At 38.6% G+C, this 22,520-nt stretch overlaps 1 protein-coding gene across 13 annotated transcripts in view; it reads right to left on the bottom strand.

Moving 5' to 3' along the window:
• The window catches only part of LOC122550847 (LIM and calponin homology domains-containing protein 1-like), a 365,967-nt gene that overhangs the window by 44,306 nt on the left and 299,141 nt on the right, over positions 1-22,520 (bottom strand). For 10 of the 13 annotated variants that reach the window (XM_087987661.1, XM_043692191.2, XM_043692236.2 and 7 more), the window contains 7 exons: positions 17,828-18,239; positions 15,371-15,598; positions 14,583-14,709; positions 11,729-11,892; positions 11,290-11,416; positions 5,741-5,815; positions 3,725-3,750 (listed from right to left, as the gene is read on the bottom strand). In XM_087987661.1, the coding sequence (XP_087843787.1) occupies positions 3,725-3,750; positions 5,741-5,815; positions 11,290-11,416; positions 11,729-11,892; positions 14,583-14,709; positions 15,371-15,598; positions 17,828-18,239 (1,159 nt within the window). The remainder of the gene's footprint in view (positions 1-3,724; positions 3,751-5,740; positions 5,816-11,289; positions 11,417-11,728; positions 11,893-14,582; positions 14,710-15,370; positions 15,599-17,827; positions 18,240-22,520) is intronic. The other 3 variants (XM_043692217.2, XM_043692258.2, XM_087987645.1) reach the window with 2 other exon arrangements.

The raw sequence follows: 22,520 nt of genomic DNA, 5'->3' as shown, positions 1-22,520 counted from the left end.
AATTTTTAAAAAAACATTTAGAACCTGTGCAACATTGAAAATCTGCCCTGCAGTCTTCCCATCTATTTTAAAACAATATATTTTGGTCTTTGATGCTTGTTATCTCACCTTCTAGAAAAAAAAGATCAAGTAGGTCTAGATAGTACATTTGGATTGGCTCAGACTTGGAGGGCTGAAGGGCCTGTTCCTGGGCTGTAAATTTTCTTTGTTCTTTGTTCTAAGTCCTTCCTATTGCTGATAGCAAGGTAACAGGTTGTGGTTTACTGAATTGGTTCTGTGCCCTCTTTTTTGAAAATAGACACTGCAATATCTGCTCGTCAATCCTTTAGCATCATTCCTTTCTATTAAATTTAGATGTATGGATGCAATTTCACTTCCCATCCCTTCATATGCTATATATTCAGAAGTATCCAAATAATACATATAAGCGATATTAACACATTTAGAATTCAAACCTAACACTAAATTGAACATTTCTAATATTAATTTGCAAAATGTTGTAACTGTTTCTGTATGAAACTAATTCCTAGCACGCAGCATGTTTAAAGTAAGCAGCTGTGCTTTAAGTGTCATTTTTGAGTACTCTGTTCAACTGGCATTTAAAATATCTTTGGTGCTCCATATATGTCATAGAATTTGAATGTGCACAAATGTATAAGGTACTGCATCTAGCTAAGGGATAAAAATCATTGTGAGGTGGAAATGGAGCAGGATATTGAAGCATTCCAGTTTAACCTTTGCTCTGCCTGGTTTCCAGTAAGTAGAGTAAGTTACAATTTGCCCTTCAGTTGCAGCTATGAAGGCTCCCTATAGATTACTTTCATTTGTTTTTCACTGGGCAAAGATCATTTCCAGGTTAGCATAATAACTCACCTCAGCAAAGCCTCTGAGGGCCTTATTCCATGCTGTGCAAGTGTTTAATTCCACTGAATGCTCCTTGTTGTATTTTTTAAAAATCATATTGAATAGACACAGTGATAATGATAAAGGTATTATAACACCAATATTAACACTACCATTTTATGAAAATTCAATTGGAGTGTCTTGCATCAATAGTTTTTGTTGTTTTACTTATAATTCAATGGGCCAAAGGGCCTTTCTCTGTCCTGTACATCCCTGTTATTCCATGACTCCATGAGCTAAGAGAGCTATAACAAAACATCCAAGAGTGGTTGTAGGGCTAGATCTCAGTAACTACCAGCAGAATATCAAAATAAACCATGAGGTATTTTTCAACTGATATTAGTGACCAGTAGAAGTAATTCAGATGGGGAACTTGCACATCCATTTGTCACCAATTCAACTTTCAATTTTTTTTTGTTTAAGATTTGCATTTTGGCAGGAAGGAAAGAAAAACATGTTATTTAAATGAAGATACAGCAGCAATCTGTGATCTGGATGGATTCGGGTGTTGGGGTGCGTGAATCACAAAAAGCTAGCATGCAGTGACAGTCAGTGATCGAAAAGGCAAAACAGTGTTTGCCTTTATCGCAAAGCGAATATAATATAAAAGTCAGGAAGTATGACTACATCTGTGCAGAGTCTTGATGGAACCAGATTTGGAGTTTTGTTTACATTTTTGATCTCCTTACCAAAGGAATTATGTAATGTGTACTGGAAGCAATTCAGGAAAGGTTCACTCAGTTAATTCCTATACAAAGGTGTTGTCTTTTGAGGAATGGCCATGCAGGTTGGTCCTGTACTCATTGAAGCTTAGAAGAACAAGTGGTGAACCTATTTAAATATGTCAGATTCTGAGGGAGCTTATTTATACAGAGCTGAGGATTTTTTTTTCCCAGGAGGGTTTTTAGACTTTGGAATTCTCTTCCCCATTGACTAATTGAGATTGTGTCATTGTAAATGTTCAATGCTGAGAGGGGCATATTATTGATTTTCAAGGGAAGCAAGGATTATGGATAGACAGGAAAGTGAAATTGAGACCCCAGGCAGATCTGACTGAGTGCCAGAACAGTCAAGGGGCTGAGTGGCCTTTTTCTATTTCTGATGATCCTGTGGTTGATTTAAAAGTGGAAGTATGGGAGGAAACACGAATTGAAATGATATGTACGAGTTGAGTTGAATAGCCCGTTTCTGTGCTGTATATCCTACATAATGTAATGTGCAATTTTCTGTCAGTCCTCCCCACATCTCCATCAGGAAATCCTTTCCCAAAAGGTTCTAACTGCCACTTTGCCTGTGTAGAGGCTAATCTCGAAAGCTGACAAAAATGAATCCAAAAATAATTCAGCTTTCTCAAATCCAGCCTTTGTAGGCATGCGAGGCATATTGCCAATATCACATCTGCTTTAGGCCCCCATTGAAATTCTCGTTTTTAGTAATTTGGAGTCTGCTGTCCTTAGTTTCAGTCAAGAACTGAGATTCTCTGAAAACTATCCAATTCCAATTACGCTGGATCACTTGTTGTTCAATATTTATTGCTTAATAGCAATGTGTGGAAATGATTATAACTGGTGCTTTTGACCAGTGACAGAATGAGCCTGTGGCAGGATCTTCTAAATTAAATAAGCCAATAAGATAGAATAAGTTTAATGAGTAAATCTGGAGAACAAGTTTTATGTGAGGCATAAAATTAAAATAGCAATATTCAGACTGGTGAGAGGAATTTAGAAGTAAAGCCAGGAGGGAAATTTTCACACATTTACAGCATCCAAAATTTGAAACAGATTTTAATCTAGAGGAGATAAAGCTGCTCAATACTAAGATGGGGAGGAGAACTGTTGTTCTTTGCTTCTGAGTGGAAAAGCCCAAGATGAACTTTCCTCATCCTATGATTTTGTGATTTTTGATGCAGTTAAGACTACTTTAAGCCAAATAATAAAGATCCAAGTCATATGCAGATTTTCTGATATGCAAGATACATTCTGAGTGCAAGCTCCAGAGATGACTTCTAATTGTAACTGAAATAAACCATAATTTTAAAGATAAGAAACACAGAATTAAAATTGCTTAAAAGTCCACTTATATCTTGCAAGTAAATAAAATCTGCACTCATTTAACAGAGATAATCTGCAAAATCCGAGGACACGTGAATCATGAAGAGGAGTCCTCCATTCTGGCAATAATCAGACAAATGAGGCAAAGACTTTCGAAGTGTTAATGCATTGTCCTACAGAATAATGAGGGATGATTTCCATAAAGTATCCCATTATAGCAAGATCCTCATCAAAGTAGGTTTACCATGGAAATTTACTAACATAAGGCCAGAAGTTTCCCCTTTGGGTGAAAAGGAGGGAAGCCAGTGGGTCCATCCCGGACCATCCAAGCACTGGTCAGTAGCTTGATAGACAGGTCTGGATCATGGTATATCAAGAACTACAAAGATGTTCAAGATGACATTGCACATTTGGTAAAATTACTATATGCTACTTCAGTATCAAATTTTTCAAAAGATCTGGAAGACTGTCAGATTTGGCAACTTGCTTTGGAACTTTAACAAAATTCCTGCTTTGTCTTTGAAAGGCATCAGTTTTCACAATGGTGTCATTAACATTGTTTGAATATTCAACAACTTGAATATAAAATTAGAAACAGCACTGTATGATGCTCAACAATCCTGGAATGATCAGGATGATTTTTCCATGTGATATTGAGAAGCACACCCCAACAATGTCATATAATGCTACACTGAAGGTGTTAGCTGTTGAGAACTGCTGCTCTTTCAAGCTCACATCACACAGATACAATAGTAATGTTATATACTTACATTTACATTTTCACTGTTTTTCACTTCTGCTGAAAGATAAAGAAAAAGTATTTTATAAAGGATTGAAAATTATGCTCCACCTGTCCACGAAGGAGACCTACATGTAGTGGGTAGTAACAATGGAAATACCTTTTTCCAAATGGTTTATTAATTTATTTCCTTTAATATGTTGATGTACAACTAGACTGCCAATTACAATCAGGTTCAATAAATAGCCATCAATTGGCAGTGCAAGGCCAGGTCAGAAAAGATAATGTAGAAACTTGTCTTGAAATGTTGTGCAAATGCATTAGGTCCCTAGAATTTGCAATAGACAATGTAATAAGCACGAACGCAGAATGTGAAATCAAATCAAATATTATTATTTTGGTAGTGATCCTTGATGAATATTTTGATATTCTATTATGGCTAGTGATACCAAATCGAAAGGAAAGCAAGATTTGCATTTATTTTAGACTTTAGGACATTCCAACGCTCTTTCCCACTAATAAAGCACTTTTGACGTATAATTATTGTTGTAATGCAGGAAATATGGCAACTGATTTAAATACGAAGTTTTAATGAACAGCAATGAAATAAATGATCTGGACATCTGTTTCTGAGGTTAACTGAGGGATAAATTTTGCATTGGACACTATGGAGCACTCCCTATTTCTTAGCAACTGTTAGAACCATCGATGGACAGGTGGAACTCTAAGGTTAAATAATGTACAAAATGTAAATAACCTGGTAATTGTACATGACCCACCACCAACAGAACGATTTCCAAAAATGATGACTGGACAGCAAGTGATGGTAGAGGAAGTGAGCCATATAGCTAGAATTTACCAACTACTATTGGTGATAACCAGCAGCTACTAAAATAAGCAACTTTAGGACACAGCCATGAATTGTGTACAAATATTGTGCTAACACCATGCTGCTGTAATTTGTTTCACTTTTGAAGTCTATTATTACTTGGCACCTGAAACAGGGAAACAGGCAAATTAGTAGGGAGAACACATTCGAATCCGAAAAAGTTTGCAATGAACATAGTTGCCAACCCTACCAATTTCAGGTATTATTTTCTCTGGGCATCAGACTAGCATTTTAAATAAAGGCAAATAATATAAATAGATTTAAGATGGCTATATAAAAACTGTGTATTGATTATCTTACAATTATTAAACTAATCAGAAAAATAAACTGTTATGATGGACAAACAGTGTCTCCTTGCCCATATCTGCATTGAGTAGTTCTGAATGTTATGATGTTGATACTCCACATATATTGGCAAGGACTAGTTCAGAAATTAGTTTTTTATATAACAGCTGGTTTTGACTAGTACTTCAATTCTGTGAGCACCAGGTGCCTAGAAATACCAATCATTACTGATGCTCATGAGGTGGTCAAAAGCAATATCCATTCTATGTTCAGCTATTATACATTAACTATAATGGCATTTTTGTTCGAATAAAAATTTTGAATGGAACCTTTATGTTCAGATTGTGGCATATTGAACAGAATTGTAGGAGCTTGTAAGTGAGGTTCTAAATACAATGGTCATTTTATAAAATGACCATTGTATTTAGACAGAAATTATTGAAATCCTATTTAGTTAAGGCTTTTGCATTTTCTACACATACATATATTTAACTGTACCATCGAACTGTTTTCCTTAACTCCAATGTCTTGTATCTAAAAACAGGGAAGACACTAACTTTTATATTAAAGGGAAGAATAGACAAATTCCATTCAGAAATCTCCATCCATGTCGTGTTTAATAAGTTGTATTCAAGGAACAACATTTTACTAGAAATCGCATGAGTTGACATTAATTTTAAAAGACAGCTATTAAGGAACTATTTTTAAAGCTGCTTTTTCTTACATTGGTATGCTTTGGCAACTATGCAGCACATAATGAGGGAGGCAAATCTAGAAAAGCAGGGAATGACTCATGATAATTAGTGTGTCCCAAAGCACTCCCAGGTTCAGGAAGCAAAACAGAAGGAGGAAATTACTAAGTACAACTTTTACCTGGCTGAGAGAAAAATTCTGAGCGTCGCCAGGAGTTCCGAACTTTAACCGGAACACTGGCAGTGTTAGGTGACTCTAAGGTGGGTAGCAGAATAAAATAAAAGAGGAAACAGAAATCATAAGAAAATGACTGAAAATGAAATTTTATTAAGTGGGTATTTAAATTACAAGAGTAGTTTATTTTTAGACATTGGAGTCTTAAATATATATAAAATTATCTAACATTATACATTATTCCAACGGAGACTGACAAATAACTAATTAGGATCCAAAGATCTTGATGCAGATTTTAATCCCATAGAATTAGTTAGGTTATGCTACTTTGTATACAGATCTGTGTTTATTTAAACCTGTGCCATGGAAATACCACAAGCTGAACCTCACATTCATTTGGTTAAATCTGAATTGTGTTGAACCTTTTGGAGATTTTTTTTCCACACAGCCTTGTAAGATCTCTCACCATTTCATGCTAAACTCACATCATTAACTACCAAACTGCAATCCCCCCCACCCCATGACATACATCACACCTGATTCTGGTCCAAACTTATCATGCCTTGTTCTTGGAACAACACATCAATCTGTGGAGATCTGCCAAAAGACTGGCATCCATTGCACCTACAGCATCTTTGCAAAGCCACTGTGCACCCAGACGAGCACAGGAATTCCAAAGCTGGCTTACCTGTTGGCAGGCAGAATCTGAACACATCAGAGGAGGGTGAGATGGCAGCATGATTTTCTGATAAGAGACTGAGTGGTCCCAGTCGAGGAGGTGGAGCAAAGAAGAGGAATCACCTTTGAGAGGGCTACGGCACCAGACACTGGTAACCTAGCCCCAGGTCACCACCTATATCAATGTGGTCCCAGTGGTTCAGAGAAACAGCGAGCAGTGTTTTAGATCATCACTCCTGCAGGGTGAGTATCACACTCTTCTGTTTGCTACTACACACTCTCAAACATTGGCACTGCGCACACCTCGCTCACCCACTCTCAACCTCCCTAACCTCCCAAACCACCTGCATTGCATGGCTTTTGCATTACCTGCTGTTCTCTTTTGGCACGTCTTTTCACCTTTCAACTACATACACCAGCACTAACAGCCGTGCCAGCACTTTCACTTCACTTAATTCCTCCCAGTCTCTCATTAGGAATGTAGGAACAGGAGTAAGCCATTCAGCCCCTCGAGCCTGTCCCACCATTCAATGAGATCATGGCTGACCTGTGGCCTGAATCCACCTTAGGCCCACATCCTTTAAAACCTTCGCTTAACAAAAATGTATTCATTACACTACAAGTGAGAGGTGAAGACAGCGCACAACAGAGCAGAGAAAGCCGTTTTGGATGGAGGAGTGCCCACATTATCCTCATCAGCCCCTACAAGCAGGGAATCCTGGCCCTCTCAGGAACAGACTAGGATCGCTCCTCTAAGAGTGCTGAGACATCTACATTGGTAGCACTCCAGTCCAGTACAAGTCTCACAGTAACCCCACTGTTAGTCTCATTCATTCCACACGACTTCTAACTACTGGCTGTGAAGCTTGCTCTCTCATGTTGTGCACATGCAGCTATCATCTCCATAACTTCTGCAGAGAAACGTCCAGCTCTCCAGAATCCACCTTCTGGGCCCCTGAGGACAAATGTACCAAGGCCTCAGAGGAAACATGGCAAGGCTCCCGACCAGTCCAGGTACTGACACATTGGTGGGAGCATTAATCATAAAATGAGGGGGGTTAACAATCTTGTGAATACTTCACCATGACAGCTCCACTGCTGGACAAAGAAGAAGTGCCCCAGGTTGCTGGCTTTCAGAGGATTGCCGAAGGCCAGACACCTTCTCAGTCCTTCCAGGGTCTCACTCACATGATATGGATGTCGCTGTTACATCACACCTCAGAGGCTCAGCTGCATATTCCTTAAATCCTATCTCAACAATGGATTCTGTAAATTACCACCCAGAAAGCAAAGCTGAAATTCATTCCACAAAGTCCGAGGAAAGGCTTCAAAGCTGACCATGCAGACACAGCTAGTCTCCATGTGAGAGATGGGACAGGTATTATAATTAGCCTGGGCCAAGAATGGGAAAATGATAATGGATGAGGAATAATATTGGCACTCAAAAGATTTTATTCTCAATGTGATGAAGTTTTTTTGACTGTGTTCTTTAGAAGTTATTGGTTCCATCATTGTATCTTGATCTTATGATCCATAAACGTGAATTCAAAAACAACAATGTTTGCACAAAGTTGTTGCATAACGTTTTTTATGATTAACGTACTTTAGAAGTAATTGTTCTGTGATGACACTCTAATTTTGAAGCAATTCTTAAATATAATAGATCCAAGAAGAGATATAGTAGTAGTTCCCTGTGCTTATCCATTTCTATGTTGTACCATATAGCCCTTTCATATGACAGATTTTATTCACTTTTTTTAACGGAAGTATTAGGAAAAGACTTGCACATATGTTTACGAACAAAGCAATGATATAAAGGTTGGTGAAAATGTTAAAGGGTTATGCTTTGAAATTATTTCCTTTAAGGTAGTTACAGACTTTGTGATGGTAGTGACAGCAAGGATTTCAGCATTCCTACTTAATACACCCCCAAAGCTAGCAACAGCTTCCAGAGTGCCCAATTCACAGTTAAACATGGAGCTTCAGGAGCTGCTATCAGTCATGCTATGTGAGCTCCTCCGGAGCATGTGCAGTCAAAATCTCCAAAGTAATACAAAAATCAACATACTGCCATGAACTAACTGTTGCACTTGTGGAATTTACTAATGAAGCACAGGATGGTCTTTAATTGAGGCCATGGGGTATTTCTTCTGTGCTGGAAAGCCAATGAAGGCCTCACCTCTCTACTTTTAGGAAAGGCCTGATAAAACAAGTATTACTCAGGCACTTAACTGGATAGCAGTGGGCTTTTTTTGGGGATTTCAGGCCCCAGTGCCCGAGGTTCTGCCCAGTGGCAGTTGCTGGTCAATCAGTGGCCAACAGTTTTATTGAGTGGCACTGCTACTAAGGAGGTGGTGGGTGCTATTGGCACCAAACCTATCTCAGGCCTTGGATCATCGCTGGATCACAGGCCACAGGTGAATGATGGCAGGGTGGGAGGTCACAGACAGTGGCAAGGCAATGAGGATGGTTCTCAGTGAGCCCCCTCTCCCCTCCTAATGGTGGATCACTTGATCAGGAATGAGGTGAATCTGAACAGGGGCTGGTCCCCAGGTAACAGCATGCAACCCCGTACAGGTCTGCTTGCCATGCTTTCTACATAGCAAGCCTCCTGCATGTTGCTGGGTTATTATCAGCTTCAGTGAGATGAGGCTGTTAGTTGCCCACTGGATCATGAAGGCCGTCCACAGGCTTTCCCCCCATAGATTTAATGGAGCTGGATGCAACAAGGGTCCCAGTGTCACATGTTCATTGCCACTAAATACATGGGTGAGGGGTGAGGGGAGGAACACGGTTGCCATGGAATTAAATTCCATCCAAGTAATCTATTCTGGTATTTGTGAGCAACTAATGAAGCTACCATCGTGTTATAAAGAGATTTATATGGAACAACAAAATGGTTGCAACTTCTCTTCACAATTACAAGTATTTTTAACTTTGCTTATACTTACATCAAATTATCTCACATTACTATGACTTCAAATGTTTGTTGATACATACAGGACTTCTCAATGCATTGACATGTACTGCAAGTGCTTAAAAAAATTTCCAAAGTCTGTAACTTTTTATAATGTTTTTAGTGGTTTCAAAAGCCCATTTAAGCGCTTGCCTCTGTTTAAAGTCCAGGCTAGATTTGTGGGCATCATTATCCCCCATCTGTTTTGAAAGATTTTATGTCCCTTTTTGATGGTCTCATGTGCTCAGGCATTCATAACAACTTTAACCAATGCTACTTCAATCCATGAATGTCAATATTGTACTAGAATATTTGGGCTTTTCCATGATGGTTTTACCAGATGGATAGTCCTAATTTACTAAGTATTTTCCTTCAAGGTCAGCATCAAGCACCATTGCCTTGTCACTGACCATATAATAGGGGTAGAAGCTGTAAACAGTTTGTCACATCTCTTAGCAACTAATAATCCCCAGAAAGAAAACAAAGTAAAACTGACAAATTAGATATATTGTCCGGGAGTATACTTCAAAATAGAGATGCAATAATACCAGTGAATTCATTTCCCTGTGTCACATTTTGTATATAATTCTCTTTTGCTTTCAGGGATATGCCACATATCCTTTCCTTGAGGGTCCCAGATCCTGGGTGCTCAGCAGTGTATACTTGGCATGGGACCATCCTTGAAGTTGTAAATACAAAGGAAGAGAAGAAAGGATTTCTGCAAATTTTCCAAATAGTTTATAGCTGCTACAGCTCCCAATAGCTAAAAATCCTGGAGGATTTGCATAAATTCTCTCTAATCACCAGAATAAAATATCTTAGAAATGCTTTTAAATGTAAATTCATCACCATCAATTATTTAACAATGTCTTTTAATTCCTACGAAGTCCCAATTGAATAATTTCTATTGTGTTTGGATGATTCTTCCCTCACTTCTAAAACAGATCTTCACAATTTCAGACGAATATAAAGATCTTCACAATTTCAGATGAATTTCAGATGAATCATTTGGTACTTACTGGTTATTTCTACCAGTCATTTGGTTTGTCTTTAATTGGGATATGTCACCACTCTTAATATTCAGTGTTAGCATCAGGTTTAATCCAGTGTAAACCTCAAGAAAGTAAGCAAGTGAGCACAGTCCTCTACAGCAACACTATGATAACTTACAAGCAGACCAGCTATCCTTGCAACTTAAACGCATTTTCATATTGTCAATCACAAAATCTATCATGAGCTCCAAGAATTATACTGCGTTTTAAAATGACTTTAAAATCAAACATTGCTTTAAAAAACATTCCTAAAAATATTTAGGTGGAAAATATTGAATTTAAGGATTCAATTGTTTTTATAAGAAAAAAATAAGCAATTTTAAATCATGGTTCCATCTCAACATTTGAGGAACCTTATCGGAAAATGTTTTCTAGTCAATTCCTTAAAAAAAACATTTAACAATGTAGCTATTCATGCTTTGGCACACAAACATTCCACCTTAATGCTTGGAGCCTCCTCAAAGGTCTGTAATCTGGCATGATTAGTGGAAACTCCAAACTGTGATTAATTGCTCCTGGGAGCCATTGTCATGGATAGGCCTGCTTTTAAATGGTCGTAAGACCAGCATATCAGGATCAAAATTCATTGAACGCAATTTGTCTTAAAATTAGGGAAAGTGCATCAAAACAATCATCACAAACAACTAGGAATCCTACTTCATGGTGTATGATGAAGTAAATGTTTTTGAAAAACAAATCGTTATTTTATAATGCAGCAGCGTATCCATAGAATTTCTCAAGCAGTTTGTTCGTAACATTGTTTTTAGACAATTGCTACTAATTAATATACTAAACACTTGTACTGTGTTTTAAGATAATGGCATCTCACAATGCAACAGGCATGTTCTCTATGATTTTTGATGTCTTACCTTGCTGACTAATAGCATTATCAGGCTGACTGCCCCCTGTAGTCTCTTCCTCCAGTTCACTTATTCTCTGAATGGATTCAAATACATCTCCCGTTTCACCGTGTTGAAGTGCCTCTGATTTTAATGTCTGTTTTGTGTTAAACACAATGAGTGACCTTGGCATTGCAAATATTAAATTGTATGAGAAAAAACTGAAAAGTTCACTTCCTGAAGTGAAAAGAACAATTAAAGCAAGTAGTTGACTTCCAGCATGGCTCCACAATCGCTTTCCAATAATAAGCTATTTAACAAAGTAACTTTAATGTCAAAGTTTCCTGAAAAAGTTTGAAAACTGAAACTTTGAATTACAGTAAAATATTGCAATTTGGCAATAAGTTGAACATTTGTAAAGAGAAGTGTAAATTTTGAAGCTAGTGTGTTAGATTAAATCAGTGTTTACCTCTTGTTGAAGTTGTATTTGCACACTGTCACTGGGCTTCTCTTTCTCAGGATTTAAAAAGGCTTCGTCAGTCATTAGATTTTTGGAATCAACTGTGTTCTTTGTTACATTATTTGAGAGGGCAATGTGTACTGTCGATGTTTCCAAGTTCGAAGGATGATCTTCTACAATAAAATAAAAGTAGAATTAGTAATTAAGTTGAAGTAAACAGATACTGGTGATTGGAACACAGAACAGGAGTAGATCATTCAGCCACTTGTTTAGCAATGCCACATTGTTGAGGAATTATTAATCACAGGGAATGCAATAGTTAAAATGGGATATGACAATGCTCCGAATGGGAGCAAGTGTCTTCAAATTCTAGTTTTTACTGACATAAATGAAAATCAGCAAGTCCAGAGTACACAATTTTACAGGGGAGAAGGCTTCACAGTTTCAGATGAAGCGTTTTCAAAGAGACCTATTCTTTTTTGTACATGTTACTTTGCAATACAAGCAGTCTTATACAGAGATTGCAGCAAAAATCATAACCCACTCTCTTTGTCTCTCCCTAAAGAGGGAGGGTGGATTTAGAAATGGGAAAATATAGGGTTACAAAGTAAACCGATATGGCAGTATTTCAGGCCAGTTATCTAGATAACAATACCCAGAGTGGGACAGGTAGGTTCAAAGTGTACAGACATTGAGAGACGACAGGTAATAGAGTTAAAGGGGGAATAATTTGTTTTTAAATTTCCTAATCAATCTGTTTAGGGATGTTATCACATACCACTGGGGCAGATAGAACTTGAACCCACTGCACCACCACTCAAAGCCCTCTAATTAACCTGTTCAGAGATGATGAACAGCTCTTTACATGAATAAATCCATGTTAGTTGATTTGATCTTACGGAATTAAAGAGACATATTTACAAGGAGATCAAAGCTGATTACTAAATATTCAGGAGTACATGACCTTTTGAAAGGACAGGGAGGCAGGAGCGTGGTTGGGTTACTTTATTAGGACGGGCTGAAATAAGCATGACAGCAAAAAATGATCTTGGATGAAAATGGTTGAAGCTAAGAAATAAAAAAATGGAAGAAGTGGTAGAAGTGGTCTTTGGTCTTATGATAGCTCTCTTAAAAATCCTTTTTTCGATCAGTAACCTGTGACGCAGAAATTCCTGAGAAGAAGAAAAGAAGACACAAGAAGATCCAAATAGAAGAACTGAAAGCTGCCTGGCTTTGAGATAAGAAGTGTTGTTTTGTAAATCTTAATCAGGAGTTTTATTGGACTAATATTATAGAAGGGAAGGTAAGAGATAGGTTAGAGTATGGACTCGTACATAGTTGTTAGTTAATTATTCTCTGTTATACTTTAAGGAATAAAGTTGTTAGTTTTTTACTTTAAATAGTTCTTGGCCACTTGAGATTTTACAGATTACTGTAGAACGGAGAATAAATCAAGATATAAAGATGCAGTACATCAACCATGAGTGACTCTAATTACCTTAAAAATGTGCAACCTAGCCTTGAAATTTCCCATCCTAAGGAAAAAACAACTATCATTAACTTTGTCTACACTTCTCATTATTTTATAAACCTCTATCAGGTTGCCTCTCAACCTCCAGTGAAAAAAGTCGCAGCCTGTCCAGCGCTTTCTTATAACTCAACCCTTCGTTACTGGGCAACATCCTGGTACATTTCTTCTGGGATTTTCACAAATAAAATATTGTGAACTGATTTGGTGCCCTTCTCAAAGGAAAGATAATGTAGTTCAAAGAAGGATCACATTTAAGAAGGGATTGTCCTATAAGGACAGGCTGAGTAGATTGGTCTTACAGTCATTAGAAGAGAGAAAAAGGCAGCAATATTGAAACATTTAAGAGTCTTAGGCAACTTGACAAGATAGATGCAGAAATATTATTTCCTTTGTGGAGAGTCTAGGGCCAGAGGGCATAATCTCAGAATAAGTGGATACCTATATAAGATTGCAATAAGGAATAATTTATTCTCTCAGAAAGTAATTAATCTGTGGAATTCTTTACTGCAGAGGATTGTCAAGGTTGGATAGTTATGTATATTCAAGGCTGAGACTGATGAGTTTTAATCAGTAAGGGAATTGACGGTTATGGAGAAGAGGCAGGAAAATGGAGTTGATGATCATTGAATTAGCCATCAATTGAATTATGGAGTTGACTCAATCGGCTGGATGGCCTTATTTTGCTCCTGTACCTTATGAGTTTAGATTCAGAACACAAAGAGATGTATGAAAGCAACAAAAAGCGGGAATTGGAGGAGCAGAGTTGGGGAAGATGGGGGTATACGATGGAGTGAGCTAAACATACAAAACCAATCACAAAGGGTGAAGGGACCAGAATTACATTACACATCACTTCCTTCATTGTAGAATTAAAACTTCAACACTACCGATATAGTATTGTTCCAATCTCAAACAATCAATTACTATTTTAAAGGTACATTAATATTCACTCTTGTCACAGATCACACACAGAATTTTTGCTTCTAGACTCTAAGACAGCTTCTTTTTATTTAATTCATGAGATGTGGGTGCTCCTATCAAGACCAACAGCTATTGCTTATTTGCAATTGCTCTGAAAAGATAGTGGTAAGCCATCTTTAACTAGTGCAGTCTGTGTTGTGTAGTTGCACCCACAGTGAAGTTAAGGATTTGCTCTCTCACTGGAAACCCACAGGGTGAGGCACACGAGTTAGAAAGCTGCTTCATTTTCATTGAGCCTCTCAATTGAAATATTTAAAAACCTCAGACCTCAGAAAAGTCTCACAAATTATACAACAACACATTAGAGAGAACTGATACTTATTGCTTGTATGTTTGAGTGGAGCCTGACACCTTCTTGTGTTGTATCTTTCACTGTCCCTTTTTCAGTCTTATTGCAACAAGGTTTCAGATCAGGTCCTTCTTCTGTGCTCGACTGTTGACTGGTGCCAATGATGATTGGCATTTCAGTCCGTTCCTCCTACAGAAAGAAATGCCAAATATTTATTATGTGATACAGACAATATAGTGGCACATTACTGCCAGATAACATGTAAATGGAGTCTATGAGAAGATAGTGCCACAAGTCCAGGCTATTTTCATTTTAAGAGCTCAGTTAGACTGAAGAAATATGATTCCCCATCAAATCTTCTGACAGATGGGAAATGAATGATTTATCTCCCCAAGGCTTGCTCCTGCACACACTAGGTTTGCCAAATCATACCAGAAACAGGCACCAAACTCATAATACACATTTAACACAGCGTTGGAATCAGACTGATGTTATTCATTTTTGTACTTTAACGAAGTCCCTACCTCCCATCCGAAAAGCAGTAAATAGATACCTTTTAACATGAGCGCAGTGTCAAACTGGAGGGCAAGATACGGCCTCCCTTTAAATTTCCACAAATTTTGTTCTCATCAGGCATGGTGGGGGTGGGTTAAAATTGGCTCATATAGTCAGGATTTACAACAGGGAACACTCACAAAATGATAACGTTGTGAGAATTTATTATCCGCCTTAAATATCATGACTTGAAACAACAATAAATACTGATCTCAAGAAGAGCATCATACTAAAGGAATGACTGGCAGTGCAGTGATATAAGGTACTGGTTTCTATTTGTTGAGGGTATACTTACTTGCTCTGTATCTTCAGTCTCTGGGTCATTTATGGTTGAAGAAATCTCCTGTTCTGGTCCAGACACATGGCAGTTATCATCAATTTGAGATGTTAATGGGGGAGTGTCCACACTTGCCACATTTGCAAGCATCTGTGATGATGTAGGTATTGCAGATGTGGGTTCCTTCTCTTCAACTCTGGTGAATGTTGGGCTGGTCTCCCCATTCATTCTAATTTTTCCATCCTTCTATGCACAGGCATGTAACAAAAATAATTCAGATCAGATGTTAGTTCCTCAATTGTAAAGTTCTACCAAAACACAAAACTGGATAATTGCCTAAGATTAGCAGGCACATGCCTGCATGATGCTTTGATGATGGTCAGACACAGGTTGGATATTGATGGAGTCAAAAAAGTTTACACTGACAAATGCCCCTAGCTGACCCAATGGAGTGTTGATGACCACATGCGTGCCATCTGTTGCACCTTGAACTCTGGGAAATCCAACAATATATATGATGCTAAAGGCATTGGAGGTAAATGCGATGGCATTATTTGCTCACCTAAACATTGTATCTGTCACAACCTTTGTGAAATGTCATTTTGAAATTTGTTGATGTGCTGCAAAAGTTAGTAACTTAAATAGCCTTAATGCATAGAGGTTCAAGGCCACAGTAAACATAAGATTGACAAATATAGGGTCCCTACCAATAGAAATTGGACTGATCTCTTCAGTTAGCAGTACACAAAACCTCTAATCCTTAATTTGTAGATTCTGGGCAGGTTAATGCCTTCATCTGCCACTAACTGGCTGCTTTTGTTCTGAAGAAGGGTAACTGGACCCAAAACATTAACTCTGATTTCTCTCCACAGATGCTACCGGACCTGCTGGGATTTTCCAGAAATTTCTGTTTATGTTTCTAATTTCCAGCATCTGCTGTTCTTTTTGTTCAATGCTTTTGTTCTTTGTTGTAGTTTTGACTTTGGGCAGAAGTAAGTCCCTGACTTGCCTGGACTGCAGAGGCAGATGCCTGTTCTTGTACAGCTGATCTCCTTTGTCTGCTCACCCCGATTCCACCTCAGGATATCGCTATCTCTAGACTCTCTTCCCCCGACTCTCTCATTAAGAGTAACATCTTCTGCAGTGCAATCTGCTGCTACATGCAGTCACGGCCCCAATTTACATGTCTTTTCATTCAATCCTTGTAGCACCTCTTTAGCATAGCACTCTCAACGCTGTGAGTTTTTATCTCCGATACTGACCTTTCATGCGGTACTCCATCTACTGGCTTCCTTTTATTCACACTGATATTAAATACCCAAAGAACACTAATAAAGTTATCCAACATGATTTACGTTTCACAAAACCTACCCTATTGTATTATGATTTTCTAAACATCTAGCTACAACCTCCAGTGACAGGTATTAGACTAACTGACCTACAGTTTCCATCTCTGTCTCCTTCTTCTTTTGAATTGTGTTGTTACATTTGCAGTTTTCCAAACCAATGATGCCGTTCCAGAATCTGGGGAAGTTTGGCAGATTACAACTAATGCATACAATATAGGCATAGCACTTTCCTTTGAAACCATAGACTGCAAAATTTGATGGATCTATCTGATTTGTCTTGCAGCCCTGTAAACTGTTCCTTTAAAGTATTTATCCATTTATATATTTATTAATTTGTTCAGTGGATAAAGGTATTGCTTGCTAGGCCAATCGATGCCAGCTGTGATGGTTACCATAACTAATACTACCTTTATATTCCAGATTTCGATTTTAAATTCCACCAGCTGCCATGATGAGATTGAAAAATTATATCCCCAGATAATGAGCTGAGCCTCTGGATTACAGTTTAATTACATCACCACCTCTCTCTGAGATGTCCTCTTTGTTCATCTAGGTGCTAAAGATCAGAGGTTTGGAAGATGCTGTTGAAGGAGCTGTGTAGAGATGAGCTGATCTTTTGAATGTTCCTATTGAATTTGATTCCACAAACCTTTCAACCAATGTCTTCTAGAGTACAACAATTCACTGTGAACTAACTTCCTTGTGTTGCCTCTGCTTTACCTTAAATTAGCATCCTCGAATTGTTGACTTTCTGCCATTGCAAACAATTTAGACATATTTACTCTGTCAAAACTGTTGATGACTTTAAACAGCTTTATCAAAATCCCCTCTTCAATTTTTTTTGTTTAAGGAGAACAATCTTAAATTCTTTACTCTTTCCACAAAAACTGAAAACCCTAATCCTAGCATCATTCCAAGAAAGCTCTTCTGCCCTCTCTCCAAGATCTTGACATCCCTCCTAACTTTGACGCCCAGAACAGAATGTGATACCCCAGTTGAGTACTAATATCAAGAATGTATCTTCTCCATGGATTAGTTGGCATTGAGTAACTATACATTATGTAATGCAAAGACTAATGTCAAAACAGGTAGCCAGTCTACTGGCATATAGGTTTTATTGGCTCACCTTAAATGATTTCAGCACAGTTTGTGAATCTTTTGGTTGTGAATAAGGCTTGGGGGTCAACATAGGCACTGCCTTAGAGGCAATAGTTCTGGTTGGGGATGTTACTGTTGCAGAAACATTTGTCTGGGACTGGCTGCTGGGCATGATCATCGCTTCAACAGTAGCAGTATATTTTTGGATAGGCAATGATTGCTGTCGTAAGTACTTCAGTGAATTAGGATCTTTTGTTGGTGAGGATGGAGTATCAGAGTCCACAGATTGACTTCTTTCCAGGAATTTTGGCATCACCAGGCTTTCAAGAATAGGTTCACTGATGATAAATCTCTGTGAATATTTTTTCAAAATGGCTTCAGCCTCTTCAGGTGTCCTTGCATTTTTATACGCTTCTTGAAGAGCAAGTTCTCTGCATTCCCTGAGATTCAAAATACAATAACGATGCAAGGTTTAAATACTCCACTTTATAATCAACATTTCTTAAAATCTGTTTGATGCATTGATAATGCAGATCATTTTTAACTTACACTGCCAATTATATTCCATCTCCAATTTCATTGTTTTTAATCTCTCCAATAAAAGTTGTTCCCACTCATTATCTTGCAGCAAAGAAATACAAGAAACTAATTTTCATTTTATAGTCTAGGTGGTAAGCATAGTGTCTACTTCACTCTCCTATCAAAACATACAGAAGTCTTTGGCATTTGTGTTTTGCCAGGTATATGGCAAATTTTGCAGTTATTTGGGGACCAAGTTAATGTCTAGCTCATAGTCCCACCAAAAGCTATGATGTTGTACAATGTACTCAACTAAACTTGAATAAAAAAAATTCAAACTGGAGGATGTTGGAGTTTTCAAAGGATCAGTGCCAGGGCAACTGTGTTGACTTTTTAGATATGTAAACACAACCTGGGGTGTGAGCAACAGCGGGGATGATACCAATTCATTGGAACAAAGTATAAGTAGACAAGTGTAATAGGTAGACAAATAGCAAAAGTAATTTCACGCAGAGAATTTGAGATGATGTGGAAGGGATAGGCAGGATCTAAAACGGTATTACTGTAATAGGTATGTAAGGACAAACAACCTGGCAGTTAATATGCATCAATGTTTGTAGGTGATAGAATACATAGAGACTAATTAGCAGAAAGTGAAGACTGCAGATGCTGGAGATCAGAGTTGAGAGTGTGGTGCTGGAAAAGCACAGCAGGTCAGGCAGCATCCGAGGAGCAGGGGAATCGACATTTTGGGCATAAGTCCTTCATCAGGAATGAGGCTTGTGGATCGGGGCTGAGAGATAAATTGGAGGGGAGTGGGGTTGGAGGGAAGGTACTGGGAAAGCAATAGGTGGATAAAGGTGAGAGGTCAGAGGGGCCAGTGATGAATGGGTCCGGAGGGCGGTGCTGAGTTGGAGGCCTGGGACTGGGATACTATGGGGGGAGGGGAAATGAGGAAGCTGTTGAAATCCACATTTATCCTGTGTGGTTGCAGGGTCTCAAGGCGGAATATGAGGTGTTCCTCCTCCAGGCGTTCGGTGGTAAAGATTTGGCAGTGGAGGAGGCCCAGGACCTGCATGTCCTTCACGGAGTGGGAGGGGGAGTTGAAGTGTTCAGCCATGGTGGTGGGGTTGGTGGGTGCAGGTGCAGAGAGAATTAGCAAAGCATATGGGTATCATAAATAGCGATATTAAGTACAAAAGTAGAGAAGTCATTTTGCACCTTTATAAAGCTCTGGCTAAGCCACAATTGGAACTTTGTTTCTATTTCCGGCCTCACATTTTATGAAGGATGTGAGGTTTCTTGGAAGAGTACAAGGTGTTTTACCTGGACAGTTCCAGGAGTGAGCAAGTATAGGTGCACGGTTAGACTAGAAAAGCTGGTTGTTCCCCATGAAGCAAAGACGTTTATAGAGATTTGATAGAAGATGACAAAATAATGATAGATTTGAGTAAAGAAGGCAAATAAAAACTGTTGCCATCAATTGATGTTGCAATGACCAGGAGAAACCGATTCAGGTTTTGGGCAATTGATACACAGCAAATGTGGGGAAGAACATTCTTATGTACTGAGGGATAAAGAGGTGGAATTTGAGTGTCTATGAGGGTGATGGGATCACAGATAATCATTGATTTCAAAAGGATATTGCATGGTGCTTAAGAAAAATAAATTTATGAGATTATGTCAGGGAATGGTGCTGGTTGGCATGCTGTGTGCAGAGTTTGCATGAAGCTAATAGGTAGAATTGCTTCCCTCTGTACTGTAATGACTATCTGAGCTGGATTTTGCTGCATTAAATATGGGCAAACCAGTGTTGCTTGGGGAAGAAAAAGCCAAGGGAACTGGAACTCTGAACTGATTCCTAACAGCCACCAGTCTGATCACCACAGAAACCCAAAAGGCACAAAAATGGTTATGTTGCTGCCTACCTCATTATTCTGAGAAATTTTCAGTGAGATGGATGGGCTTCTAAAACTTGTTAGAACTATACCAGGTGAGAGGACTTCAGAACTATGGAGAAAACTGTACTGGAGTCAGGGAGCTTTTGAAAAGTAAGCTCAAAATTTGCTGTCAACATCATTTGTCTCAGTTAGATATTGTATGACAGTTTAAGTACATATTTAATGCAATGATTAATGATAGGGTTTCTTCCTTAAAAGATATTCAACCATTGAATTGAACAGCACTGTGAATCTTCAAATGTATTATAGTACATTAACTTACTGGATAATTTACTTTCATACATTGAAGAGGATTAAGATTTTGATTTTAATGCGTTGTTTGGACACTGTGCTTTAATCATTACATTGATTGACATTCCATTAATCTGTTGAGCCTTTGAAGTAATAGACCAGGTGGCCACCTGTTCAGTTTATGTCAAAAGATTTAATTGTATTCATCTCAACCATATGTTCAGCTTTTGAAACATGGAACAGAGGCCATTTATTTCACTAATTCAAAAGTTTTAATATGTTCAGACTTTATTTATTCAGTAATGCAATGGGATCCTATTATAATGCTTGGTTGAACTCCAAATCCCACCAAATTAATTCAGCTCAGCAGGGATTGATGACTCAGCTGTCAAAGAGTCTGTCCACATGATTTTGATTGGTAGTTATATGAGCAGATTATAAGATTATACTTTGTTCAGACATTTCCAAATGGCTTTTCATTTTTACAATTCCATAAGCACTTGAGGGTTATTTGTCAGATGAAGCTTAAATTTGTCTGATTGCTTTGAGCTCATATGAGAATAAAGATGATTTTTTAAGAAGTTGTCAAATGGCTATTGTTATGATGGTCTCATGAACATCCCAAAGGCACGGTGGCACAGTGGTTACCACTGCTGCCTCACAGCGCCAGAGACCCATGTTCAATTCCCGACTCAGGCGACTGACTGTGTGGAGTTTGCACATTCTCCCCGTGTCTGCGTGGGTTTCCTCCGGGTGCTCCGGTTTCCTCCCACAGTCACAAAGATGTGCGGGTCAGGTGAATTGGCCATGCTAAATTGCCCGTAGTGTTAGGTTAAAGGGGTAAACGTAGGGGTATGGGTGGGTTGCGCTTCGGCAGGTCGGTGTGGACTTGTTGGGCCAAAGGGCCTGTTTCCACACTGTAAATAATCTAATCTAATCTAATCTACTAAATGTTATTACAAGACCTTTTCACACAGAATGTGTGTGTGTGTATATGGAGCTAGCTACCAGAGAAAGTGGTAGAGATGGGTACAATTACAACATTTAAAATACAGGTACATTTGGCCAGGTAATGCAGAAGAAAGGTTTAAAGGGACATGTGCCAAACGCAGGCAAATGAGACTGGTTCAGTTTAGGAAATCTGGTTTGCATGGATTAGTTGGGTCAAATGGCCTGTTTTCATGCTGTATAACTCTTTGAATCTGTGATTATAAGACTTATAAGTTTTTTTTCTTCTAGTCATTACTGGCTGAATGGCCATGGAGGTATAGAAGGGGCATTGAAGTGTGTAAAGGGTGGGGAAGGGTTGATGACTCAGGGCTAGGGTATCAAACATCTTGTACAAAACTGAGCCAATGTCCCAGTGAAGGGTGGAAGGTCTTCTACTCTGCTCTCCTTGGCATCCATCCACCACCATTGCCACCTCAGTCCTGTTTTCAGTGGTTCATATTACAACTCATCCCCTTCACCTCATGATGAAGAAACCATCCCAGGAGGCCCAGGAGGCAAAAGCAGGCCCTAATACTCTAATCAAAACATGGGCTAAATCATTCAATATGTTTAATATCTTCTACTTCACTTACACTGTGGGTATCTCAGTAACGCATTATTATGCTTTTGTTCTTACTTTTTAACAATTTCATTTGAGTTTTGAAAGATCTAAGTCAGGTCTAATTCAGTGAGATATTTAAGACAGTATTGGTGGTCAGGCAGCAGGATATCATTCCTGAAGGGCTTTTCCCGAAACGTCGATTCTCCTTCTCCTCAGATGCTGCTTGACCTGCTCTGCTTTTCCCGCACCGCACTCTCGAGTAGGACATCTCGATGAGCTGCCTAATACCGGTGATAGCAAGTGCCAAACCTGATTGGCATAGACAGGGTGAACTGCACTCTCTGAATAGCTGTGGTTATAAGCTTCAATCCAGCACAATATCAGTTGGCTCAACAGTAAATCTACATGCCAGAAATACAAATTCTGGGTCTGTTTGTTTTCTTTGGGGGAGGGGTGGT

The sequence above is a fragment of the Chiloscyllium plagiosum genome, unplaced genomic scaffold (assembly GCF_037043375.1).
Source record: "Chiloscyllium plagiosum isolate Xiang-an unplaced genomic scaffold, Cpla_swu_hap1 HiC_scaffold_1, whole genome shotgun sequence".
NCBI classification, from domain to species: domain Eukaryota; kingdom Metazoa; phylum Chordata; class Chondrichthyes; order Orectolobiformes; family Hemiscylliidae; genus Chiloscyllium; species Chiloscyllium plagiosum.
The sequence above is the reverse complement of the archived record's forward strand: the minus strand, read 5'-3'. Positions and strand labels throughout refer to the sequence as shown.